Source organism: Haliotis cracherodii, unplaced genomic scaffold (genome assembly GCF_022045235.1).
Source record: "Haliotis cracherodii isolate W230 unplaced genomic scaffold, xgHalCrac1.p SCAF_13, whole genome shotgun sequence".
Lineage (NCBI taxonomy): Eukaryota > Metazoa > Mollusca > Gastropoda > Lepetellida > Haliotidae > Haliotis > Haliotis cracherodii.
Genome location: NW_027266268.1, coordinates 9,950,506 through 9,976,405, shown reverse-complemented (window position 1 = coordinate 9,976,405; position 25,900 = coordinate 9,950,506). Strand labels below are relative to the sequence as shown.

The following is a 25,900-nucleotide window of genomic DNA, read 5'->3' as shown; positions in this document are numbered from 1 at the left end:
TTCTTGACATAAAGCAACTGTTTCTGTTTGAACACAGTGGCTTCCAAGACTTTATCAAGATGTGAACACCATGCATAGCTGCCTGCCAACCCTTTCAATCGGGAAATTCTTGGATGACATTGATGTAATTCGGACGTTATGTTGGGCCTGTGTTTAGGCGGAATGATAACCCTTCAGGTTCTAAGTTACCGTCTTTCCATAATGCCAAGTTCCGACATAAAGAACCGACGTATTCGACGAAATAAGCGCCCACGGCGATATTTGTTGAGATATTGGCTTGTGAACAATCCCAATTTGCACCCCTTCCGACTGATCACTGTACACAAAACTAATTTATTCGTGTATAATACGCATTCGTGTTTTATATGCACCTTAATTATGGGCAATTAAATTCAGGAACATATATCTGTTGTGTATAATACGCACAGACTTTTCTTTTGTATTATCTCGAGCTGACAGTATAAACCCCGAAAGTTACGATCTATCAACTCTGTTTTTGTCTCACCAAAATTATATTGTAATAAGAGCCCCCTATTTCTAATTTAGAGAGCGCCCTGGTCGCTTATTACGTCGAATATGATATGATTATCAAGTCTAGGCCAACCACGTGACCCTGACAGTACTTGGCCCTTACTTGTCTCAACACCAGTGTCTGCTCATGTCACAGGTAAAAGTATCTAGGTCACGAAGCAGTAACATCTCTGACATCACGGACCACCTTTTGAACTGGGGGCAATGCTAACTTATCTCTCTGTGCCATCGTGTTACTTGTCCGCCAATATAAACCCTGAACCATAAAGACATGCATCTCACTGAAGCAAGAGCAATTTCGAACAGTTGATCATGAAATGTTTCATCATGGCAGAAGGGAAATCTTCAACTTGTGAATACCTTTGGTCTTCGCAGCAAGGGTTGTTACTGTAAATGTCACATCATTGTGATTGTTGGTTACTGTAGGAGCATCATCATTTGTGATTACTATAGATGCAGCATTATTGTTGGTCACTGGAGATGTAGACATTAGTGGTTACTGGGGTTGTAGCATCATTGGTTACTGCAGATGTAGCATCAATTTTGGTCACTGGAGGTGTAGCATCACTGGTGGTTACTGTAGATGTAGCGACATAGGTGGTTACTGTAGGAGCATCATCATTGGTGGTTACTGTAGATGTAGCATCATTGGTGGTTACTGCAGATGTAGCATCATTGTTGGTCACTGTATGAGCAGCATCATTGGTGGTTACTGTAGATGTAGCATCACTGGTGGTTACTGTAGATGTAGCACCATTGGTGGTTACTGTAGATGTAACACCAGTGTTGGTTACTGTAGATGTACCATCAGGGTTGGTCACTGGAGGTGTAGCATCAGTGTTGGTCACTGGAGGTGTAGCATCAGTGTTGGTTACTGTAGATGTATCACCATTGCTGGTTACTATAGATGTATCACCATTGCTGGTTACTATAGATGTAGCATCAGTGTTGGCTACTAAAGGAGCATCATCATTGGTGGTTACTGCACATGTATCACCAGTGTTGGTTACTGTAGATGTAGGATCAGTGTTGGTTACTATAGGAGCAGCATCATTGGTGGTTACTGTAGATGTAGCATCATTGTTGGTTACTGTAGATGTAGCACCATTGCTGGTTACTATAGATGTAGCATCAGTGTTGGCTACTAAAGGAGCATCATCATTGGTGGTTACTGCAGATGTATCATCAGTGTTGGTTACTGCAGATGTAGCATCAGTGTTGGTTACTGTAGGTGCAGCATAATTGGTGGTTACTGTAGATGTAGCATCATTGGTGGTAACTGTAGATGTAGCATCAGTGTTGGTTACTGTAGATGTATCACCAGTGTTGGTTACTATTGATGTAGCATCAGCGTTGGTTACTGTAGATGTAGCATCAGTGTCGGTTACTGTAGATGTAGCATCAGTGTTGGTTACTGTAGATGTAGCATCAGTGTCGGTTACTGTAGATGTAGCATCAGTGTTGGTTACTGTAGGTGTAGGATCAGTTTTGGTTACTCTAGATGTAGCATCATTGGTGGTTACTGTAGATGTAGCATCAGTGTTGGTTACTGTAGATGTATCACCAGTGTTGGTTAATAGATGTAGCATCACTGTTGGTTACTGTAGATGTAGCATCTATGTTGGTTACTGTAGAAGCAGCATCATTGGTGGTTACTATAGATGTATCATCAGTGTTGGTTACTGTAGATGTAGCATCAGTGTTGGTTACGATAGATGTATCACCAGTGTTGGTAAGTGTACATGTAGCATCAGTGTTGGTTACTGTAGATGTAGCATCTATGTTGGTTACTGTAGAAGCAGCATCATTGGTGGTTACTATAGATGTAGCATCAGTGTTGGTTACTGTAGATGTAGCATCAGTGTTGGTTACGATAGATGTAGCATCAGTGTTTGTTACGATAGATGTATCATCAGTGTTGGTTACGATAGATGTAGCATCAGTGTTGGTTACGATAGATGTAGCATCAGTGTTGGTTACTGTAGATGTATCACCAGTGTTGGTTACTGTAAATGTCGCATCAGTGTTGGTAAGTGTAGATGTATCACCAGTGTTGGTTACTGTAGATGTAGCATCAGTGTTGGTTACTATAGATGTAGCATCAGTGTTGGTTACTGTAGATGTATCACCAGTGTTGGTTACTGTAGATGTATCACCAGTGTTGGTTACTGTAGATGTAGTATCATTGGTGGTTACTGTAGATGTAGCATCATTGTTGGTTACTGAAGGAGCATCATCATAAGTGGTTACTGAAGATGTAGCATCAGTGTTGGTTACTGTAGATGTAGCATCAGTGTTGGTTACTGCAGATGTAGCATCAGTGTTGGTTACTGTAGATGTAGCATCAGTGTTGGTTACCGTTGATGTATCACCAGTGTTGGTTACTGTAGATGTAGCATCAGTGTTGGTTACTGTAGACGTAGCATCAGTGTTGGTAACTGTAGATGTAGCATCAGTGTTGGTTACCGTTGATGTATCACCAGTGTTGGTTACTGTAGATGTATCATCAGTGTTGGTTACTGTAGATGTAGCATCAGTGTTGGTAACTGTAGATGTAGCATCAGTGTTGGTAAGTGTAGATGTATCACCAGTGTTGGTTACTGTAGATGTATCACCAGTGTTGGTTACTGTAGATGTAGCATCAGTGTTGGTTACTATAGATGTAGCATCAGTGTTGGTTACTGTAGATGTAGCATCAGTGTTGGTAACTGTAGATGTAGCATCAGTGTTGGTAAGTGTAGATGTATCACCAGTGTTTGTTACTGTAGATGTATCACCAGTGTTGGTTACTGTAGATGTATCACCAGTGTTGGTTACTATAGATGTATCACCAGTGTTGGTTACTATAGATGTAGCATCAGTGTTGGTTACTGTAGATGTATCACCAGAGTTGGTTACTGTAGATGTATCACCAGTGTTGGTTACTGTAGATGTAGCATCAGTGTTTGTTACTGTAGATGTAGCATTGGTGGTTACTGTAGATGTAGCATCAGTGTTGGTTACTGTAGATGCAGGATCAGTGTTGGTTACTGTAGATGTAGCATCAGTGTTGGTTACTGTAGATGTAGCATCAGTGTTGGTTACTATAGATGTAGCATCAGTGTTTGTTACTGTAGATGTAACATCAGTGTTGGTTACTGTAGATGTATCACCAGTGTTGGTTACTATAGATGTAGCATCAGTGTTGGTTACTATAGATGTAGCATCAGTGTTTGTTACTGTACATGTAGCATCAGTGTTGGTTACTCTGGATGTAGCATCAATGTTAGATACTGTAGATGTAGCATCAGTGTTGGTAAGTGTAGATGTATCACTAGTGTTGGTTACTGTAGATGTAGCATCAGTGTTGGTTACTGTAGATGTAGCATCAGTGTTGGTAACTGTAGATGTAGCATCAGTGTTGGTAAGTGTAGATGTATCACCAGTGTTGGTTACTGTAGATGTATCATCAGTGTTGGTTACTATAGATGTATCACCAGTGTTGGTTACTATAGATGTAGCATCAGTGTTGGTTACTATAGATGTAGCATCAGTGTTGGTTACTGTAGATGTATCACCAGTGTTGGTTACTATAGATGTAGCATCAGTGTTTGTTACTGTAGATGTAGCATCAGTGTTGGTTACTATAGATGTAGCATCAGTGTTAGTTACTGTAGATGTAGCATTGGTTGTTACTGTAGATGTAGCATCAGTGTTGGTTACTGTAGATGCAGGAGCAGTGTTGGTTACTGAAGATGTATCATCAGTGTTTGTTACTGTAGATGTAACATCAGTGTTGGTTACTGTAGATATAGCATCAGTGTTGCTTACTGTAGATGTATCATCAGTGTTGGTTACTGTAGATATAGCATCAGTGTTGGTTACTGTAGATGTATCACCAGTGTTGGTTACTCTAGATGTATCACCAGTGTTGGTTACTGTAGATGTAGCATCAGTGTTGGTTACTATAGATGTAGCATCAGTGTTGGTTACTGTAGATGTAGCATCAGTGTTGGTAACTGTAGATGTAGCATCAGTGTTGGTAAGTGTAGATGTATCACCAGTGTTTGTTACTGTAGATGTATCACCAGTGTTGGTTACTGTAGATGTATCACCAGTGTTGGTTACTATAGATGTATCACCAGTGTTGGTTACTATAGATGTAGCATCAGTGTTGGTTACTGTAGATGTATCACCAGAGTTGGTTACTGTAGATGTATCACCAGTGTTGGTTACTGTAGATGTAGCATCAGTGTTTGTTACTGTAGATGTAACATCAGTGTTGGTTACTGTAGATGTATCACCAGTGTTGGTTACTATAGATGTAGCATCAGTGTTGGTTACTATAGATGTAGCATCAGTGTTTGTTACTGTACATGTAGCATCAGTGTTGGTTACTCTGGATGTAGCATCAATGTTAGATACTGTAGATGTAGCATCAGTGTTGGTAAGTGTAGATGTATCACTAGTGTTGGTTACTGTAGATGTAGCATCAGTGTTGGTTACTGTAGATGTAGCATCAGTGTTGGTAACTGTAGATGTAGCATCAGTGTTGGTAAGTGTAGATGTATCACCAGTGTTGGTTACTGTAGATGTATCATCAGTGTTGGTTACTATAGATGTATCACCAGTGTTGGTTACTATAGATGTAGCATCAGTGTTGGTTACTATAGATGTAGCATCAGTGTTGGTTACTGTAGATGTATCACCAGTGTTGGTTACTATAGATGTAGCATCAGTGTTTGTTACTGTAGATGTAGCATCAGTGTTGGTTACTATAGATGTAGCATCAGTGTTAGTTACTATAGATGTAGCATTGGTGGTTACTGTAGATGTAGCATCATTGGTGGTTACTATGGATGTAGCATCAGTGTTCGTTACTGTAGATGTATCACCAGTGTTGGTTACTGTAGATATAGCATCAGTGTTGGCTACTATAGATGTAGCATTGGTGGTTACTGTAGATGTAGCATCATTGGTGGTTACTGTAGATGTAGCATCAGTGTTGGTTACTATAGATGTAGCATCAGTGTTGGTTACTGTAGATGTAGCATCAGTGTTGGTTACTATAGATGTAGCATCTATGTTGGTTACTGTAGAAGCAGCATCATTGGTGGTTACTGTAGATGTAGCATCATTGGTCGTTACTGTAGATGTATCGCCAGTGTTGGTTACTGTAGGAGCAGCATCATTGGTGGTTATTGTAGATGTAGCATCATTGGTGGTTACTGTAGATGGAGCATCAGATTTGGTTACTGTAGATGTAGCATCAGTGTTGGTTACTGTAGATGTATCATCAGTGTTGGTTACTGTAGATGTAGCATCAGTGTTGGTTACTGTAGATGTATCATCAGTGTTGGTTACTCTAGATGTAGCATCAGTGTTGGTTACTGTAGATGTAGCATCAGTGTTGGTTACTCTAGATGTATCATCAGTGTTGCTTACTGTAGATGTATCATCAGTGTTGGTTACTGTAGATATAGCATCAGTGTTGGTTACTGTAGATGTATCACCAGTGTTGGTTACTCTAGATGTATCATCAGTGTTGGTTACTGTAGATGTATCACCAGTGTTGGTTACTGTAGATGTAGCATCAGATTTGGTTACTGTAGATGTATCACCAGTGTTGGTTACTGTAGATGTATCACCAGTGTTGGTTACTGTAGATGTAGCATCAGTGTTGGTTACTGTAGATGTAGCATCAGTGTTGGTTACTCTAGATGTATCACCAGTGTTGGTTACTGTAGATGGAGCATCAGATTTAGTTACTGTAGATGTAGCATCAGTGTTGGTTACTGTAGATGTAGCATCAGTGTTTGTTACTGTAGATGTATCATCAGTGTTGGTTACTCTAGATGTAGCATCAGTGTTGGTTACTGTAGATGTATCATCAGTGTTGGTTACTGTAGATGTATCACCAGTGTTGGTTACTGTAGATGGAGCATCAGATTTGGTTACTGTAGATGTAGCATCAGTGTTGGTTACTGTAGATGTAGCATCAGTGTTGGTTACTGTAGAAGTATCACCAGTGTTGGTTACTCTAGATGTAGCATCAGTGTTGGTTACTGTAGATGTATCACCAGTGTTGGTTACTGTAGATGTATCATCAGTGTTGGTTACTGTAGATGCAGCATCAGTGGCGGTTACTGTAGATGTAGCATCAGTGTTGGTTACTGTATATGTAGCATCAGTGTTGGTTACTGTAGATGTAGCATCAGTGTTGGTTACTGTAGATGTAGCATCAGTGTTGGTTACTGTAGATGTAGCATCAGTGTTGGTTACTCTAGATGTAGCATCAGTGTTGGTTACTGTAGATGTATCATCAGTGTTGGTTACTGTAGATGTAGCATCAGTGTTGGTTACTGTAGATGTAGCATCAGTGTTGGTTACTGTAGATGTAGCATCAGTGTTGGTTACTCTAGATGTAGCATCAGTGTTGGTTACTGTAGATGTATCACCAGTGTTGGTTACTATAGATGTAGCATCAGTGTTGATTACTGTAGATGTAGCATCAGTGTTGGTTACTGTAGATGTAGCATCAGTGTTGGTTACTATAGATGTATCATCAGTGTTGGTTACTGTAGATGTATCATCAGTGTTGGTTACTGTAGATGTAGCATCAGTGTTGGTTACTGTAGATGTAGCATCAGTGTTGGTTACTGTAGATGTAGCATCAGTGTTGGTTACTGTAGATGTAGCATCAGTGTTGGTTACTGTAGATGTAGCATCAGTGTTGGTTACTGTAGATGTATCACCATTGTTGGTTACTCTAGATGTAGCATCAGTGTTGGTTACTGTAGATGTATCATCAGTGTTGGTTACTGTAGATGTAGCATCAGTGTTGGTTACTGTAGATGTAGCATCAGTGTTGGTTACTGAAGATGTAGCATCAGTGTTGGTTACTGTAGATGTATCATCAGTGTTGGTTACTCTAGATGTAGCATCATTGGTGGTTACTGTAGATGGAGCATCAGATTTGGTTACTGTAGATGTAGCTTCAGTGTTGGTTACTGTAGATGTAGCATCAGTGTTGGTTACTGTAGATGTAGCATCAGTGTTGGTTACTGTAGATGTATCATCAGTGTTGGTTACTGTAGATGTAGCATCAGTGTTGGTTACTGTAGATGTAGCATCAGTGTTGGTTACTATAGATGTAGCATCAGTGTTGATTACTGTAGATGTAGCATCAGTGTTGGTTACTGTAGATGTAGCATCACTGTTGGTTACTATAGATGTATCATCAGTGTTGGTTACTCTAGATGTAGCATCAGTGTTGGTTACTGTAGATGTAGCATCAGTGTTGGTTACTGTAGATGTAGCATCAGTGTTGGTTACTGTAGATGTAGCATCAGTGTTGGTTACTGTAGATGTAGCATCAGTGTTGGTTACTGTAGATGTAGCATCAGTGTTGGTTACTGTAGATGTATCACCAGTGTTGGTTACTCTAGATGTAGCATCAGTGTTGGTTACTGTAGATGTATCATCAGTGTTGGTTACTGTAGATGTAGCATCAGTGTTGGTTACTGTAGATGTAGCATCAGTGTTGGTTACTGAAGATGTAGCATCAGTGTTGGTTACTGTAGATGTATCATCAGTGTTGGTTACTCTAGATGTAGCATCATTGGTGGTTACTGTAGATGGAGCATCAGATTTGGTTACTGTAGATGTAGCATCAGTGTTGGTTACTGTAGATGTATCATCAGTGTTGGTTACTGTAGATGTAGCATCAGTGTTGGTTACTATAGATGTATCATCAGTGTTGGTTACTGTAGATGTAGCATCAGTGTTGGTTACTGTAGATGTAGCATCAGTGTTGGTTACTGTAGATGTATCACCAGTGTTGGTTACTCTAGATGTAGCATCAGTGTTGGTTACTGTAGATGTAGCATCAGTGTTGGTTACTGTAGATGTAGCATCAGTGTTGGTTACTGTAGATGTAGCATCAGTGTTGGTTACTGAAGATGTAGCATCAGTGTTGGTTACTGTAGATGTATCATCAGTGTTGGTTACTCTAGATGTAGCATCAGTGTTGGTTACTGTAGATGTATCATCAGTGTTGGTTACTCTAGATGTAGCATCAGTGTTGGTTACTGTAGATGGAGCATCAGATTTGGTTACTGTAGATGTAGCATCAGTGTTGGTTACTGTAGATGTAGCATCAGTGTTGGTTACTGTAGATGTAGCATCAGTGTTGGTTACTGTAGATGTATCATCAGTGTTGGTTACTGTAGATGGAGCATCAGATTTGGTTACTGTAGATGTAGCATCAGTGTTGGTTACTGTAGATGTAGCATCAGTGTTGGTTACTGTAGGAGCAGCATCATTGGTGGTTATTGTAGATGTATCACCAGTGTTGGTTACTATAGATGTAGCATCAGTGTTGGTTACTGTAGATGTATCACCAGTGTTGGTTACTATAGATGTAGCATCAGTGTTGGTTACTGTAGATGTATCACCAGTGTTGGTTACTATAGATGTAGCATCAGTGTTGGTTACTGTAGATGTAGCATCAGTGTTGGTTACTGTAGATGTATCACCAGTGTTGGTTACTGTAGATGTATCACCAGAGTTGGTTACTGTAGATGTATCACCAGTGTTGGTTACTGTAGATGTAGCATCAGTGTTTGTTACAGTAGATGTAGCATCAGTGTTGGTTACTGTAGATGTATCACCAGTGTTGGTTACTATAGATGTAGCTTTAGTGTTGGTTACTATAGATGTAGCATCAGTGTTGGTTACTGTAGATGTATCACCAGAGTTGGTTACTGTAGATGTAGCATCAGTGTTGGTTACTATAGATGTAGCATCAGTGTTGGTTACTGTAGATATAGCATCAGTGTTGGTTACTGTAGATGTATCACCAGTGTTGGTTACTGTAGATGTAGCATCATTGGTGGTTACTGTAGATGTAGCATCATTGTTGGTTACTGAAGGAGCATCATCATAAGTGGTTACTATAGATGTAGCATCAGTGTTGGTTACTGTAGATGTAGCATCAGTGTTGGTTACTATAGATGTAGCATCAGTGTTGGTTACTATAGATGTAGCATCAGTGTTTATTACTGTAGATGTAGCATTGGTGGTTACTGTAGACGTAGCATCAGTGTTGGTTACTATAGATGTAGCATTGGTGGTTACTGTAGATGTAGCATCAGTGTAGGTTACTATAGATGTAGCATCAGTGTTTGTTACTGTAGATGTATCATCAGTGTTAGTTACTGTAGATGTAGCATCAGTGTTGGTTAATATAGATGTCGCATTGGTGGTTACTGTAGATGTAGCATCAGTGTTGGTTACTGTAGATAGAGCATCAGTGCTGGTTACTGTAGGAGCAGCAGCATTGCTGGTTATTGTAGATGTAGCATCATTGGTGGTTACTGTAGATGTATCACCAGTGTTGGTTACTATAGATGTAGCATCAGTGTTGGTTACTCTAGATGTAGCATCAATGTTAGTTACTGTAGATGTAGAATCAGTGTTGGTTACTATAGATGTAGCATCAGTGTTGGTTACTATAGATGTAGCATCAGTGTTGGTTACTATAGATGTAGCATCAGTGTTGGTTATTGTAGATGTATCACCAGTGTTGGTTACTATAGATGTAGCATCAGTGTTGGTTACTATAGATGTAGCATCAGTGTTTGTTACTGTAGATGTAGCATCAGTGTTGGTTACTCTGGATGTAGCATCAGTGTTGGTTACTGTAGGAGCAACATCATTGGTGGTTACTGTAGATGTAGCATCATTAGTGGTGACTGTAGATGTAGCATCATTGGTGGTTACTGTAAATGTAGCATCAGTGTTGGTTACTATAGATGTAGCATCAGTGTTGGTTACTGTAGGAGCAGCAGCATTGCTGGTTATTGTAGATAAAGCATCATTGGTGGTTACTGTAGATGTAGCATCAGTGTTGATTACTGTAGATGTAACATCAGTGTTGGTTACTGTAGATGTAACATAAGTGTTTGTTACTGTAGATGTAGCATCAGTGTTTGTTACTGTAGATGTAGCATCATTGGTGGTTACTGTAGATGTAGAATCAGTGTTGATTACTGTAGATGTAACATCAGTGTTGGTTACTGTAGATGTTACATAAGTGTTTGTTACTGTAGATGTAGCATCAGTGTTTGTTAGTGTAGATGTAGCATCAGTGTTGGTTACTGTAGGGGCAGCATCATTGGCGGTGTCTATAAATGTAGCAATTGTTACTATCGTTGCAGTAGTTACTGTAGATGCAGCATCGCTGAGCGTCATGATTGATGGAGCATCACTTTTCGCAGTTGTTGGAACGGTAGTTGTGGTCCCTTGTGTTGCAGTGCTCCTATCCGAGAGTGGATGAATAATTACACATAAGTGTGTTGCAGAGGCAGTTACGGGGACACACATTTCATCAGGTCCACATGGCCGCGCGGCGCAAGGATGCACCTACAAGAAAATATTATTTGAATTTAATTTGTTGTTTTACGTCACACTCTGAAGCATCACAACAATTTTTGATTTTTGTATTTGAGTTTATAGAAAAATACGTACCGTTTTGAATAATGTTTAACGAAATAATACATAACTGAACACAACAAAGTGTCAAAGTGCTTGTTTGTAATCCCAACACAAGTTTTTTTTTCAAACATCCACCATGTTCAGTGGCAATCAATTAGCGAAGTCACCAAGCCTGACCACGCAATCTATTAAGTCACCTCTTACAACCATGGTACTGGGTACCTATTGTACCCTGAAATCCCACAGGGTTTTATTATAGTATTCTACTCAGGAAGATTAGGTCTAGATATATGGTTCGGTTGTATGAAGGCGACCGCAGGCGACTTTCTTAATACGTATAAAGCAACACTAACAGAATCACCTTGACGTGTCCATTCTTCCTGTATGCCCAAGAGAGGCATGCTGATTCTAGTTCAGACCGTAATGCTATATTTGCTTATCTAACCTTTCCGAGGAAGGCTTTTGTCATGCAAGGTATGGGGATCTTCCTGCCATATATTATTAAGTATGGATCGAGTGCATCCTACAGAAGATCAGGCGAGTGAGATAACTATGTATATTGCAACGGCAGTATTTCAACCAACAGCGATGAGAGCAAGTTAACCATTGTGTACTCCAAAAAGAAATAAAACGATAAAAGAAGATAATCATTATTGTCACGATGTTTATCTAGTCTATGATAGAAAGTAGTGATTTGCGAGGGATTTATATTGGAGAGGAGTTCATAGACATATTAGTATATGCAGACGATTTGTTTATATTCGATGACACTGTAATAGGTCAGCAAAAATGGTATTTGATCCAATTTTTGTAATATGTAGGGACTTTAAATTAACATGTCTAAAATTGGGGTTTTCAGAAGAGGTGGCACTTCAAGGTGTATCAATGTTAGTACTTACTATAGTTATCTGGGTGTTCTGTTTTCAAAATGCATTGATACCCTCAAGATTAAAGCCAAAAAGGCTCTGTTGGCCATTTAAAAAATTGCAGTTAGTTTCACTTTGCCAGTTAACATTTTGTAAAATTGTTTGATATGAAGATAATGCCCATTCTTATTTATGGTGCGGAGATGTGGGGTTGCAAAGCTTGTCAAATTGTCGAAACTTTTCATACTAATTTTTGTCAATTTGTTTTAGGAGTTGGTAAATAAGTATCAAGCACAGCAAAACTAGTATTGGCTGAATATGGAAGATATGGTTTGCAAGTGGATTATCATATGAAGTGTGTTAAATACTAGTGTAAACTTATAAGAATGAATGATGAAAGATATCCCCGACAGTGTTATTTGTTAATAATATGGATGAATTTGGTAGAATTACTTGGCCACCCATGTTAAATATTTACTCGACATTTATGCATTTGGTTATGTGTGGCACGAGCAGAATATTGGTGATGTTAATTGTTTGTTGCAGTTGTTTAGACAGCGTTGTTTGGATTGTAACAAACAGGTATCCAGATGAAAATTTATGAGTCTTGTAAATTAAGGTGAGTGAGTGAGTGAGTTGGGTTTAACGCCGCTTTTAACAGTATTCCAGTTATATCGCGACGTGTCAGCTTAATGTGGGAGGAAAGCCCGAAGTGATGCAGGTCTCAGACGTTTACCACTTCGGTGAAACCCACGAGCACGGGTATGGTGCTGACAAACCTAGAAACATAATCGGGGTGAACCGGGATTCGAACCCACAATCATAGGTTTCTTGCGTGCCCAAGGGACGCAACTCTGCATAGCGAATCGCGGCGCCTTAGACGACTGGGCCACCCGTGCCCCCTGTAAATTAAGGTATTATTCACACGTTAAGATATTATTGGATATGGAATATTATGTTACAGCTTTCAGAAAAAGAGACCATAGACGTATGCTGTGCCTGTTGAGATTAAGTGAATTGCCTATACGAAGTAATATGCGCAGAAGAAAGGATATTGTTTATTCATAACGCTTTTGTCGGCTATGTAACAATGGTTCTACTGAGGACAAAGTCCATTTTGTGTTTGTCCGTTTTACGCATCAGTAAGACAAAAGTATGTTCCTGTAAGATTTTATAACAATCTATGTGTCAATACCTTTAGCAATCTCTTACATAGCCAAAACGACTATATGCCATGATGGAAGCTCTATTGTTACGTACAAAGACCTAATATTATACCCTAAGTATTGTTTGCAATTTAAATTGTCTCAATTGTTTGTTGTTTATATGACTGAAATGTACATGGGCCTATTGCCTCCCATACATGAATAAACCTATATAACGTATAGTGAGTCATACAAAAAGGTAAATATCACAGCTTTGGAATGAATTGCTCCATACATTAAATCTTATGAACTAAAATCCGGCTGTTAATAATCAGCAACCCATGGGGATCCCGGGTAAGTATGTAGGTCCCCAGCAACCCATGCTTGTCATAGGAGGACTAAATGTATCGGGTGGTCGGGCTCGGTGACCTGGCTGATTGTAAGTCATCGTATCCCAACTGCATGGATGCTGATTGGATTGTCTGGTCCAGACTCGACTTTTACAGACCACCTTCTTACAAGTGGAATGCTGATGAGTGCAGCTTTACATAACCAGCATACAAACGGTAGACCACCAGCAACCAAAGTTATACCACCCTACTTGGTATTATGGTACCGACGGTTGTAATTTTTATGGCGGGCAATGTCTTCTTTTTTTAAGGTTTTCGGAGACAATGTAATTTTTTGTAATAAAATCGCAAGCTCTTCACCAGCCCTCCCCAATGCCAAATAACAAATGGAAAGGTCATAGTATGGTATAGCATCGCGTGCCTGTCATAACGTTTCTGTAAAGACTTCACCGGGTGATAACCGGCACGGACGGGAGGCCCAGTCGTCTGAGGAGCCGCAATTCGCTGTGAAGAGTTGCGTCCCTTGGGCACGCCAAAAACCTATGATTGTGGGGTCGAATCCAGGTTTGCCCCGATTATGTTTCTAGTTCGTCAGCACCATACCCGTGCTCGTGGGTTTCACCGAAGTGGTAAACGCCTAAGACCTGCATCACTTCCGGCTTTCATCCCACATTAAGCTGACACGCCGTGATATAACTGGCATACTGTGAAAAGCGGCGTTAAACAGAACTCACTAAACAGTTCCTAAACAGTTGAGGATCGTAGACGACAAAAGCTGATGATATACTGCTCAATGTGAAGAGGCGATTCATCACTCGAAAATTAAAAAAAAAAACATTCCTCATGTCGTACAATCTGGTACAGGGTCTTCCGAAGTAATTGGACAGAGACAACTCCAAATCAAAACGTTAACACATATACCTGTGTTTCGACCTTCTGCATATGCAGACAACAATTAAATCCTGTATTTATGTAATGCACATGTCGCTAGCTAACGTCATGATACACTTAATCCTTTTACACTCTGGCATAAACATTAACTCTCACAATGACATACCTTCCACTAATGACATCATTTCTTGTTTCATGAAAAAAACATTCAGTGCAATCTAAACAGGACAGTCATTCTTCTAGTTACTCGAATACCAAACCAATAACAGTAAAATGCCTGTTTTGAACCCTTAATGTGGACAAAGTATTGGCCTCTTCAGGATCAGTCACACATATCTTACCTGTGGTGGAATTAGAATCAAAGGTAGGTACACAGATCCGGGCGACGCCTGCCAAGCATGGGTATTGATACCTTGGGAGTTCAGTTGACATTCGCCAGCTGATGATATCCAGTTGATGGACGCACACCTCGACGAGAACACACACAGCCGGGAACAGTGTTCAAATGTGGTTTTGCAAAATATCTTGTATACAGATCCTGTTGAAATTCTGCCCTGGATACCATGTCGTGGCGAAAGTCCTTCTAATTGCACACAACAACTAAACACTACACACCAAAGTAACAACGCTAAAGAAAAAAGCCATGAAATCTTCATTTTCATTAATCGAGTCGTCCCTTCTAAGTTCGGTACCCAGTGATCATTCCTCCCTTGTGGTGGTGAAAGCAATCATCCGATACTCACACGACTGTCAGCCAATCAGTCTAGAGATAACCATCACTACCAACATGCATGTCTATCAAGATCAATGTCAGACACAATAAATGAGAGACAAAAGCCTATCCTTAATTATACTTCATCTCCATTGTACGATCCGACTATACTGTAAGCATGAGTTTACGAATCACTATGAAATAGTAATGATACCAGGTGTTCGCGCAAAGGTTAGCGTATCCTGCCCTACAATGGCATCCGTTCACACGGGAACATATGGAACAAGTGAAAATACAGACTCCCATCGGACATCTAAGGCGCTGCGACTCGCTGTGCAGAGTTGCGTCCCTTGGGCACGCAAGAAACCTATGATTGTGGGTTCGAATCCCGGTTCGCCCCGATTATGTTCCTAGGTTTGTCAGCACCATACCCGTGCTCGTGGGTTTCACCGAAGTGGTAAACGTCCTAACCTGCATCACTTCAGGCTTTCCTCCCACATTAAGCTGACCATATATACTTGGAATATTGTTAAAAGCGGCGTTAAACCCAACTCACTCACTCAATCACTCACTCATTCACTCACTCACTATGACCTTATCAAAGCAAGAGTCGTATGACGCCCTTTGAAATCTTTGTAGAAAGAGCATGTTCGATTGTACATTAAAAAGTTGTGAAATGTAGATACCCAAAGGCTTGGGCAGATGGAGTATAGCTCGACATAAAGGGAAAATTGACAATTGGAAAGTTGATGTCATCCCTATGTCAAACCGTCTTGTGGAAACTCAGTTATGAAACAAATGAGGCGGTTGCACTGGTCTCATTTATTTCTTGTTCAGGTGGGTAAATCCGCGGATGGGAATTGGTTCTTTAACCATTATTGAATGATATGTGACCTTGATATACCTGAAGCTTAAATTAAATCCATCGCCAACTTTCCTTGTTTTGATGGAGTCAATCCGAGCGGATATTTTCGTTTCATATGCTTGCCGTTTATAACTTTTTGAAAATCACTGTGTGTGAATAGGCAGACATCTACGCGATCCTAAGCATTATCCAATCAATTGGCCTTAACGGAATAATATTTCAAACACGTCAAAAGTTGACATGTAATAATTTACTACCATACGACGGCCACCATTTAGAATCCAGGTGTCCGTTCCACAAAGCTATCGCAGAGCTAAGGTTATCGTAACTCCCATATTTTAGGCATTATTCACAGATCTCCTTCATGGAGCTAGAATAATGTTCAGGGTGACGTTTATAGCACTTTATTAGAACATGAAACAATGCTTTTCGAAATAGGACAAAATAATATATAAAAATAAATAAGAGTAAGAATTGTTTATTTAACGATGACACACCATTGTATAAATGTCCGTATGTAGTTGGGACAGATAGATAGATAGATAGATAGATAGATAGATAGACAAACAGACAGACAGATAGATAGATCGATAGATAGATAGATAGATAGATAGATAGATAGATAGATAGATAGATAGATAGACGCGCTCTCTCCTCTTCTATTGACGAGTGATGATACATATGAGTTCTAGCCCAATCTTCACGTATAACCAAGTTCAGGTCTTACAGCATCTTGAAAACGTCAAAGTTTTGGAACAGTAAGGCCTTGGATCACTCAGGCATAGACCCGTGAAAATCCGGGGTAGAGTAGGTCTTCAGCAACCCTTTCTTGCTGTAAAAGGCGACTATGCTTATCGTAAGAGTCGACTAACGGGATCGGGTGGTCAGACTCGCTGACTTGGTTGATGCATGTCATCGATCCCAATTGCGTGGATCGATGCTCTTGGTATTAATCACTGGATTGTCTGTTATTTACAGACCGACGTCATATAGCTGTAATATTGCTGAGTGCGGCGTTAAACAACAAACCAAACCAACCAACCAACCAATCACTCAGGCATCGGTAACATGCTGATCATTAGCACATCCGATACAGGGGCCGTATTAATATAAAAAAATCAGAATTTTCTTAAGAATACTCTGAACTCGCTAAGAAAAGTTAGCTAAGGGTTACCATTAGGAGTGTTGCTATAACATCTCTAATACCAAAGCGAAACTGAAACATCTACCAAATCTAAGGAAAATCCTGTCCTTACAAAAGAAATATTAGACGAAGTGCTCTTTTACATTGAAGTAGTATTAAATATCACGTGATGTGTCATGTGACTCAATTACAAGCACCTGTTTATTGCGTGTTTGAAAGAACATAACTATTGCTCTTTGAAGTGGCAAGGTGACAAATTAATTATTCACCGATATTGATGTATTAGTTCACGCATTTACATTTTGGACATTGTGTTAGGTTCAGGTAGAAACAAAACAAGGCGTTATAACGCATAGATGTCGGTAAATAATTACTTTATCGCCTAAGACATAGATGTAGAACACATTTGAAATGATTAAAGTAGTGAAAACAATCAATGTTTTATTCCCACAACTGAAGAGTCAATCATGCTTATGTATGTAATCATTTACTCCGAATTATGTGTTTCCTTGGCCGCATATTTAACATACTGAAATTGCTGAGAAAATAGAATTATTTATTGATGAGCTGTGTATTGCTAATCTAATCTTTTAATGTTCAATCAATAATTTTCATTTCATTGAACAAGGCTTTTAATAACATTATCAAATATTATTACATTATCGTTTCTAGTTGATTTAGAAGAACATAACTTTATTATCATTGTCATATTTAAAAACATACACTGCCATGTTCTACCCCGGATCTTCACGAGTTTACAGCGAGAAATAAAGTGGTGATTGTTTGATAAAAGTCAAAGAATATGGACAAATCTAGAATGTTTCAGTAAAGCGTGATATAACAGGGTCTAAATTGGCATTTTGCCTGGATAAGTAGCATCCATGTGTTGACTGCTTCAATGAAGCCTCACCCATGGATAATTTGACTGTTTTGGGGGGCATCCTGAATCTAGTTTTTTATACAAATAATTAGTCTTGACGAGGTAAACGTGCGAAAACAAGGACCCGATCATTCGCTTTGTTATCCCGAAGTCACTTTAAAGTTTATGAAGTCTTTAAACCACCCTAAGTTTCAGCTGCCCACCGTAAACTGTTCTTACAAGACACCATCTTGTTTTCTAGCCGACGAGTAAACATTCATCACGTGACAGGTCAACTTTGATCATGTGAGTCAATATTCGAGGTCAGTGTATAAGCTGGTTCCCGGCTTCCTATGCGTGTCGTCAACTTGCGCCAAGCTATATTGTGATATTAGAGACGGGGCCCAGCTTAGGTCAGTGTACTGTATTGTTTCGTCACGTGGTACAGATTAACCAATGGAATTGCCAGATTCTTACTAGCAGTAAAGCAAACAGTGTTGATTGTTCGTCCAGTTTACGACGTCATCAAATTGCGAGCGCATGTTCGAATCTCCAGAAATGACTTCAAGATAGAACAATGTTTAATCGTGAAATAAACCATGCATCGTTCTTCATTGTTCTTTGCGATTTATCGCGTAAGTATCTAACATATAAACATGGGGCCATTGCTCTCTACATTTATATTTCGTATCATACCCATAAGTGTATACCCAAACGGTTGTCCTAGCCAAGCAAATTATCATGTATTCAATGACAAAATAACTCAAGCTACTCAAAACTTTTTATGCCTCTTCTAAATACAAAATTATGTGGAATTACTTAAAGACTATGCCATGTGTTGTACACAACACTTAACGATACATGGTTCTTCCTTCAGGGTCACATTTCACTTTAAAAAGCGCCTCTTGAAGCCAGAAGATCACACACTTCTGTATAGCCTTTGTCTCTTGCTAGATCGGCTGCAGTCTTCCCGATTTTGTTCCTGGCATTAATGTCTGTTAGACCATGTGACAGAACATATTTCACAGTTTTCACGTCTCCCCCAATACAGGCGCAGTGGAGGACGTTGTTACCGAAATCGTCCACTCGTGTCACATCAGCTCCTTCTTTCACAAGTAACTCCACCACATCAATATGCTTATAGCGTGCTGCAATCGCCAATGGCGTTTTGTCGTGAAATCCCACACCGTTGATGTCTAACATGGCCTGTGAGAGAAGATACTTCACAATCTCTACATTTCCCCCTATACAGGCGCAGTGAAGGATGTTGTTACCCAAATTGTCTACTAGTGACAAATCAGCACCTTTATGCACAAGGAACTCAACAACTTCTCTCTGTCCCCACCTTGCCGCTAGCATCACTGGTGGCTTTTCCCAGGATTTAAAATTGTTGATGTTCACTGCACTCTCAGACAAGATGCGTTTAACCTGGGCAAGGTCCCCCTTCCTGCAGGCACGGATGAAGTTGGCGTGTGCTTTAGGGTCATGTGTTTGTGAAGGAGCAAGGGTCCCTGGTCAATAAAAGATAGAAACATTACGAAAAACACACGAGCTCAGGTATGTTGCTGACAAGCCAAGAAATATGATGGGCGCAAACCAATGAGTGAGTGAGTGAGTTTGGTTTACGACGCTTTTAGCAATATTCCAGCAATATCACGGCGGGGGACACAAGAAATGGGCTTCACACATTGTACCCATGTCGGGCAAACCAATGAGAATGAAACGGATTGATATAATTAAAAAAAGGAAATAATATTTTAGTTTTACATTTTGGTATAGTTATACAAAAATAAACATGATTAAACACAAACTGTAACGTCATTTTTCAACATCTCATCATCACAATGGAAGTATGACCACGTGTCAGTCACCCATGCTTGTCGTAAAAGGCGACTAACGGGATCGGGTGATCAGACTCGCTGACTTGGTTGATGCATGTCATCGTATCCCAATTGCCTGGATCGATGCGCATGATATCAATCACTGGATTGTCAGTTTCAGATTCGATTATTTACAGACCGCCGTCATATAGCTGGAATATTGCTGAGTGCGGCGGTAAGCAACAAACAAACAAAAACAAACAAAAACAAACATGTCAGTCCAGCTTTCTATGTTTTATACACTTACATGTGCCTCGTTCATCTTGTCCATTGTCTGTAGTACCAAGTGGTTCCCTCCCATGCCCCATGGGCCCCTCAGTCGATGCTGAAGAAAGAAAGATCTCTGGAAACTGGAAAACTTATCTTTGCGTTGCTACGAAACATACTGTGGAATTTCAGTGACAAAAATTAGTAATAAATATTAGGTTTTATATGGTAATGATTTAATTTGGTTTTTGGGTTTGTTTGGATAATCTTATTATCTCTATTGAAACACATTGATCACAGCCCCTGAAGTAATACTAAGCAGACAAACGCGTTACTGATGCTCTGATAATGCTGTCGGGTACAAAATTAAATATAAAACGTCAACGCCGAAACAGATTCCATTAGACGTGGCAAAGGGTAAAAATCATATCAATGGAATCCTGCAAATCGGTGAGGACACCATTTTTGTTTGTGTTGTTGTTTAACGCCGCACTCAGCAATATTACAGGTATATGACGGCGGTCTGTAATCGAGTCTGGACCAGACAATCCAGTGATGGACATGATGAGCATTGATCCACGCAATTGGGATACGATGACATTCATCAACCTAGTCAGCGAGCCTGACCACCCGACCCCATTAGTCGCCTCTTCCGACAAGCATAGTCGCCCTTTACGGCAAGGATGGGTTGCTGTAGACCTATTCTATCTCGGATCTTCACGGGTCGACACCAGATGTTCTCGAAAAGGTTAAGACAATAGTCAGAATTCACAATATTGGCCAGCTAATATTAGTTAATAGGATCATGTGTTAGTGATCTAAACCATATTTTTTGAAGGGTGTGGGGTGAATTGTTCCCAATTGCACTTTTAAAAACGTCATATATAGTCGGTGCAGCTGCAATAGCTGATAAGACTTTAAATAAATGTATTACCAAGCGTTACTGACGAAGATCAAAGGTGAATATTGCAGGTCATCTTCCCGAGGCAAGAGAGTTAACTGACTTTAAAAGTCCAGTTTCCACCCTTGCCTAACTAGGCTCGATTGTAACGCCACCAGTGGCTGTTACGAGTTATGTCCCTTCTAAAACTCTCCTATGGACCAATCAGATTCCACCTCTCGTGTCACTTGCATTTGTTTCAAACAAAATGGCGGCGCCAAGACGAGACGATCTGATCAACAATCAAGATCTATATTATGATAAAACGGATCTTACATCAAATCATGTGAGCATCTTGATTACAAAATTGAAAAGATTTGGAAAATATATGTTGACAACGAGATGGCGGTGTACATGCTTTGCAAATCCTGCAATCGACCGAAATCTGTGCGACAGTTTACGAACCGGATTTCGATTTCGGTGCGCGATTTTGATTGAACTATGCATCTCGGTAGTCCAGGCAAAATGTAATTCCATAATACCAGCCTAGTTCGGCAAGGATGGAAACTGGACTTTTATAGTCAGTTAGCTTTCTTGCCTCGGGAAGATAACTGCAGGTAGACCTATAGGATTAGCCTATGTTATTGGATCACTGTAAGCATCGTGCCATACGGCGGCGGCCTGTAAACAATCTAATCTGGACCAGACAATTCACGTGGACGAGGACATTGCAATGACTGGAGTAGATGGAATCAATAGTCAGAAGGTTCTTCTTTACAGTCTGCTATGTACTGACGTGTGTGTGCCTGAATTGTCTGCATAAATACCGACGTATTACTGACGTGATGGGACGTATGGTAGCCGTACTTACCTGCGACGCATGTGGTATACAGTGTTCTCGAGTGGATGATTTTATAACACATCGGACAACACTGGATGTCGCGGGCCATCGTCATCACCTGAAAAGAAAGAAAAGAAAAGAACCAAAAAAGAGGGCAACGCTGCAACTATCGTCTCTAATAATGAGTGAGTGAGTGGTTTTATGCCGCTTTTCACAATATTGCAGCAATGTCACAGAGGGGGACACCGGAAAATGGGCTTCACTCATTGTACCAATGTGGGGAATCGAACCCGGGTCTTCGGCTTGACGAGCTAAAGCTTAAACCACTAGGCTACCCTACCGCCCCCACTAATAATGAAGAACTCATAAATATATGGGCAACTAATAGTCAAATCGTTAATATGCCGCTGTGCCACTGCATATGGTACTAAAACAATAGTCACAGACCATTTGGTTTTAAGAGGGATGGTGTGTGTGTGTGTGTGTGTGTGTGTGTGTGTGTGTGTGTGTGTGTGTGTGTGTGTGTGTGTGATTTTGGTTTGAGATCAGTATTTCTTTGTTCATGGAGCCCAAATATTATTTCAAGCAAAAGCACTTGCTCAATTTGTGGGTTTTTTTAAAAATAACGTACTGTATTCTTGACACATTATTGCCTTTTCCTACTTTGCGAGGAATAACAAATCATAAGTAAAACTGGGTCTTGATAATGTTTTTAGAAAAACCCAGTCCACTTCCCTGAAATCAAATTGTTGCTCAATTATACGTATTATTTGTTACCTTTATCCGGACCCTTGACGAACTGCACATAGTTTCGTTTTCTGTATAAACACATATGGAATATATCTGGCAGGTCGAATCGGAAAACAGGAACTGCGAGCACCCCGAGATGTGACGACAGAAGAATGCGCACATCTTAGATCCGAATAACCCCTTTGAGATGGTGATATCTTCTGATGATCCATCAGTCCGTGACAGAAACATCAATGAACACACCCATATGACGATACCCATTGTATTTGCCATTTTGTCCCTTAAAATGGCGGCGTATCTGGCGGAGAAAAGAAAAAACACATAAACTTAAATATACTCAAGAAAGGTTATAAATGATATTGGTAAACATATATGAAAGACACAAACAAAACATGAAGCTTTACCATCACGTCATTTACTGCCAATTTAATAACCAACCCAATTATTGAATCACCGAAACGCAAATGCATAACCCAAACATAACATAATCCTGTCTACTCGAAAGTCCCGTGGACTATATAAGTATGTCTAAACCTGCCTTAGGCCTAGATGTTCGACCAAAGAGGTCTATGGCTGACCATAGAATGGCAGAAATAATAGAGTCATCGTTCGCATGAGAAAAACTGAAGATACCGTCATGTTCTAGCGGGGTGAATGCCATGAGACGCTGGAGTGAACTCTGTATCTCGAGTAAGTGAGTGAGTATGGTTTTACACCGCTTTTAGCAATATTCCAGCGAAATCACGGCGGGGGACACCAGAAATGGGCTTCACACATTGTACCCATGTCGGGAATCGAACCCGGGTCTTCGGCGTGACGAGCGAACGCTGTAACCACTAGGCTACCAGACCGCCCCTCTGTATCTCGAATGGCGCGGGTAAAGAACTCATCAGTGAAATCGAAACGATTGAGGCAGAATACACTGAACGTACTAATGAATTGGCACGTTTGAAATTAGAGCATCGAAGAAGGAATTTAAAGTAAGAAATTGAGAGGTTGGAGATGTAAAATTCGGAACCACGTGACCTGGCGAGCGCTACGAGTTCGAGTTCACAGCGTGAAATTGTGGGTTTAGGTCAGACTTATTAGATTAACAAGAGGGCGGCGCCCATGGATCGAAAGGTCAACAGTGTGATTTCACAGTTTTCTTGTGGGTTGAGTCACTTGACAAACAAAGACAGAAAGTAGACATAAATTATGGTATTATACTGGAATACACCCTGACGAAAACAAAACAACTGTCACAGTGTCACAATAGAAGCAAGGGCTTATTCTAATCTTGGAGTTTTGAGTGAGTTGATCAAAGCTGGATGATAACCTGATGCATACAGGACATACGCAGATACTGCGCTCAAGACACATGGACCATTGTTTTTTATGACCAGGAATACCACCGAACACACCAGCAGCAAAGGCGCTTCGACTGACGGAGCAATCATCAAAGAAAGGCCCATTCACTCCAGTTGGCGTAGACATTGGTGCTCGGTTCAGCTGTTTGTATTGTAAACAGGGTATGTGTAGGATGGCCCATGGTGGTTCGTTTTGCTTTAAACTTGGTCATACATTAAGTCTCAACATAATGTCGCACCAGCGGAGAAATGCGTGCGAAACCAAGGAAAGAACAGGGTTAAAAAAAAAACCACCCGATAGACTGCATAAACTCCTTCATACCAAAACCTTGGAATCATTCGTCACCACTCGCCCCTTTCCGTACCCTGCAAGAAAACTCGTTCCCCTATCGATGAATGTTATGTGCGAAAATACAACAAACCAATCAGAATGCGCGTATGACTTCAAGTACTTCAGTCAAAGAATCCCGCAGAAATAATTTTTGATTTCAAACATGCTTTGCTTCTAAAAATATACTCCAGACACACATAAGTCCCGATGTTTTTAGTGAGTGAGTTGGGTTTAACGCCGCTTTTAACAGTATTCCAGTTATATCAAGGCGTGTCAGCTTAATGTGGAAGGAAAGCCGGAAGTGATGCAGGTCTCAGACGTTTACCACTTCGGTGAAACCCATGAGCACGGGTATGGTGCTGACAAACCTAGAAACATAATCGGGGCGAACCGGAATTCGAACCCACAATCATAGGTTTCTGGTGTGCCCATGGGACGCAACTCTGCACAGCGAATCGCGGCGCCTTAGACGACTGGGCCCCCCCTGCCCCTGATGTATTAGATAGCATCTGGAATATATACTCACACGCAAAAGAAACGCAAGTGGTTTAAGCAAATAGGTAACAAACACCGAACCATAAATTGATGAGTTTTAGCGTGTAATAAAGCCTGATGGTGTTATCAATATTTTTGGTTGTATTTTGGAAGCCCCGAATAAAAACGCAACATAAAAAACAAATCGCCAAAACGCACCATTTCAATGAATATGTGGGTATCATGCAACCATTTCTCGCGAAATCAAAAATGCACGAACTGTCACCAACTGCAGTGGGTATAAAACTGTGGTCGATTCTTCGACCTACCACTCCTTGGTCAACAATGCCACGCCTAACTCAAATTCAGAGAAACCATGCTATCGGACGTTTGGAAGCTGGAGAGTCTGTCCAAGATGTTGCCCATTTCAACGTTAACATAACCACAATTTACCGTCTCCGGCATCGATACAATGCTACACAGATCACAGATGACCTTCTTCGGAGCGGTCGTCCTAGGGTCACCACACCTCGACAAGATCGGCAGATTATCCGTCAACACCAGCGACATCCGTTCCTAACTGCAAGTGAAAGTGCTCGACAGACCATAGGAACACATAATCGACACATTAGCCGGGACATTCTCCGTTCCAACAACCTCAGATGTCGCTGACCAGCACGTGATCCTGTTCTTCAACCACGGGATCGACAAGCTCGACTTCAGTGGGCACAGGGTCATCGCAATTGGCGAGTGCAGGTGTGTCATCTTCTCTGATGAAAGTCGCCTTTGTGTCTCCCATGCAGACGGAAGTTCAGAATTTAGCGGCGTCGAGGTGATCGTTTCGCTGACAGAAACGTTGTGGAAAGGGATCCATGGGGAGGACCTAGCGTCATGATATGGGCAGGGATTGGACTTAATGCTAGACTTGGACCCATGTGCTTTCTGAATGGTGTCACTGCTCAGCGGTATATCGACCAAGTAATCAGACCCCACGTTGTTCCATTTTTTTTTGCACAACATCAACTACACATTTTCCAGCAGGACAACGCTCGTCCCCATGTTGCCAGAGCTACCATGGCCTTTCTGCAACAACACAACATCCGTGTTCTACCGTGGCCAGCCCTCAGCCCTGATCTGAACCAAATCGAACACTTGTGGGATGAGGTTCAAAGGCGTCTGCACAATGTGCGCCCAGTCCCTACAACTGCCGATGAACTACGCACAGCTGCTCTGGATGTGTGCAGGAGGATCCATAGGGCCTTCACAAATCGTCTGATCCACTCAATTTACAGGAGATGTGTGGCAGTGACCAATACTAATGGTGGTCACATCAGGTATTGACTGACATT

General features: G+C 40.7%; 1 protein-coding gene across 1 annotated transcript; it reads right to left on the bottom strand.

The window, feature by feature from the left end:
- Positions 1–992: 992 nt before the first annotated feature.
- LOC139459452 (uncharacterized) lies at positions 993–25,121 on the bottom strand. The gene is made up of 10 exons (XM_071240898.1): positions 25,005–25,121; positions 21,678–21,765; positions 19,967–20,044; positions 18,767–19,350; positions 8,320–8,391; positions 6,937–6,993; positions 6,429–6,654; positions 5,139–5,738; positions 3,756–4,073; positions 993–1,999 (listed from the first exon to the last, which is right to left on the bottom strand). The coding sequence occupies exons 1-10, from the start codon at positions 25,119–25,121 to the stop codon at positions 993–995; spliced, it is 3,147 nt and encodes a 1,048-aa protein (XP_071096999.1).
- Positions 25,122–25,900: the final 779 nt, after the last annotated feature.

Excerpts from the sequence above, each read along its gene's own strand:
- LOC139459452 (XM_071240898.1), bottom strand. The coding sequence starts at position 25,121 with ATGTCGCTGGTGTTGACGGATAATCTGCCGATCTTGTCGAGGTGTGGT. Across the intron at positions 5,739-6,428 it reads ATCTACAGTAACCAACACTG|TAACCACCAATGATGCTACA; the intron begins GTGATACATCTA and ends CTCCATCTACAG. Across the intron at positions 2,000-3,755 it reads AACCAACACTGATGCTACAT|TAACCAACACTGATGCTACA; the intron begins GTACAGTAACAA and ends CTACACCTACAG.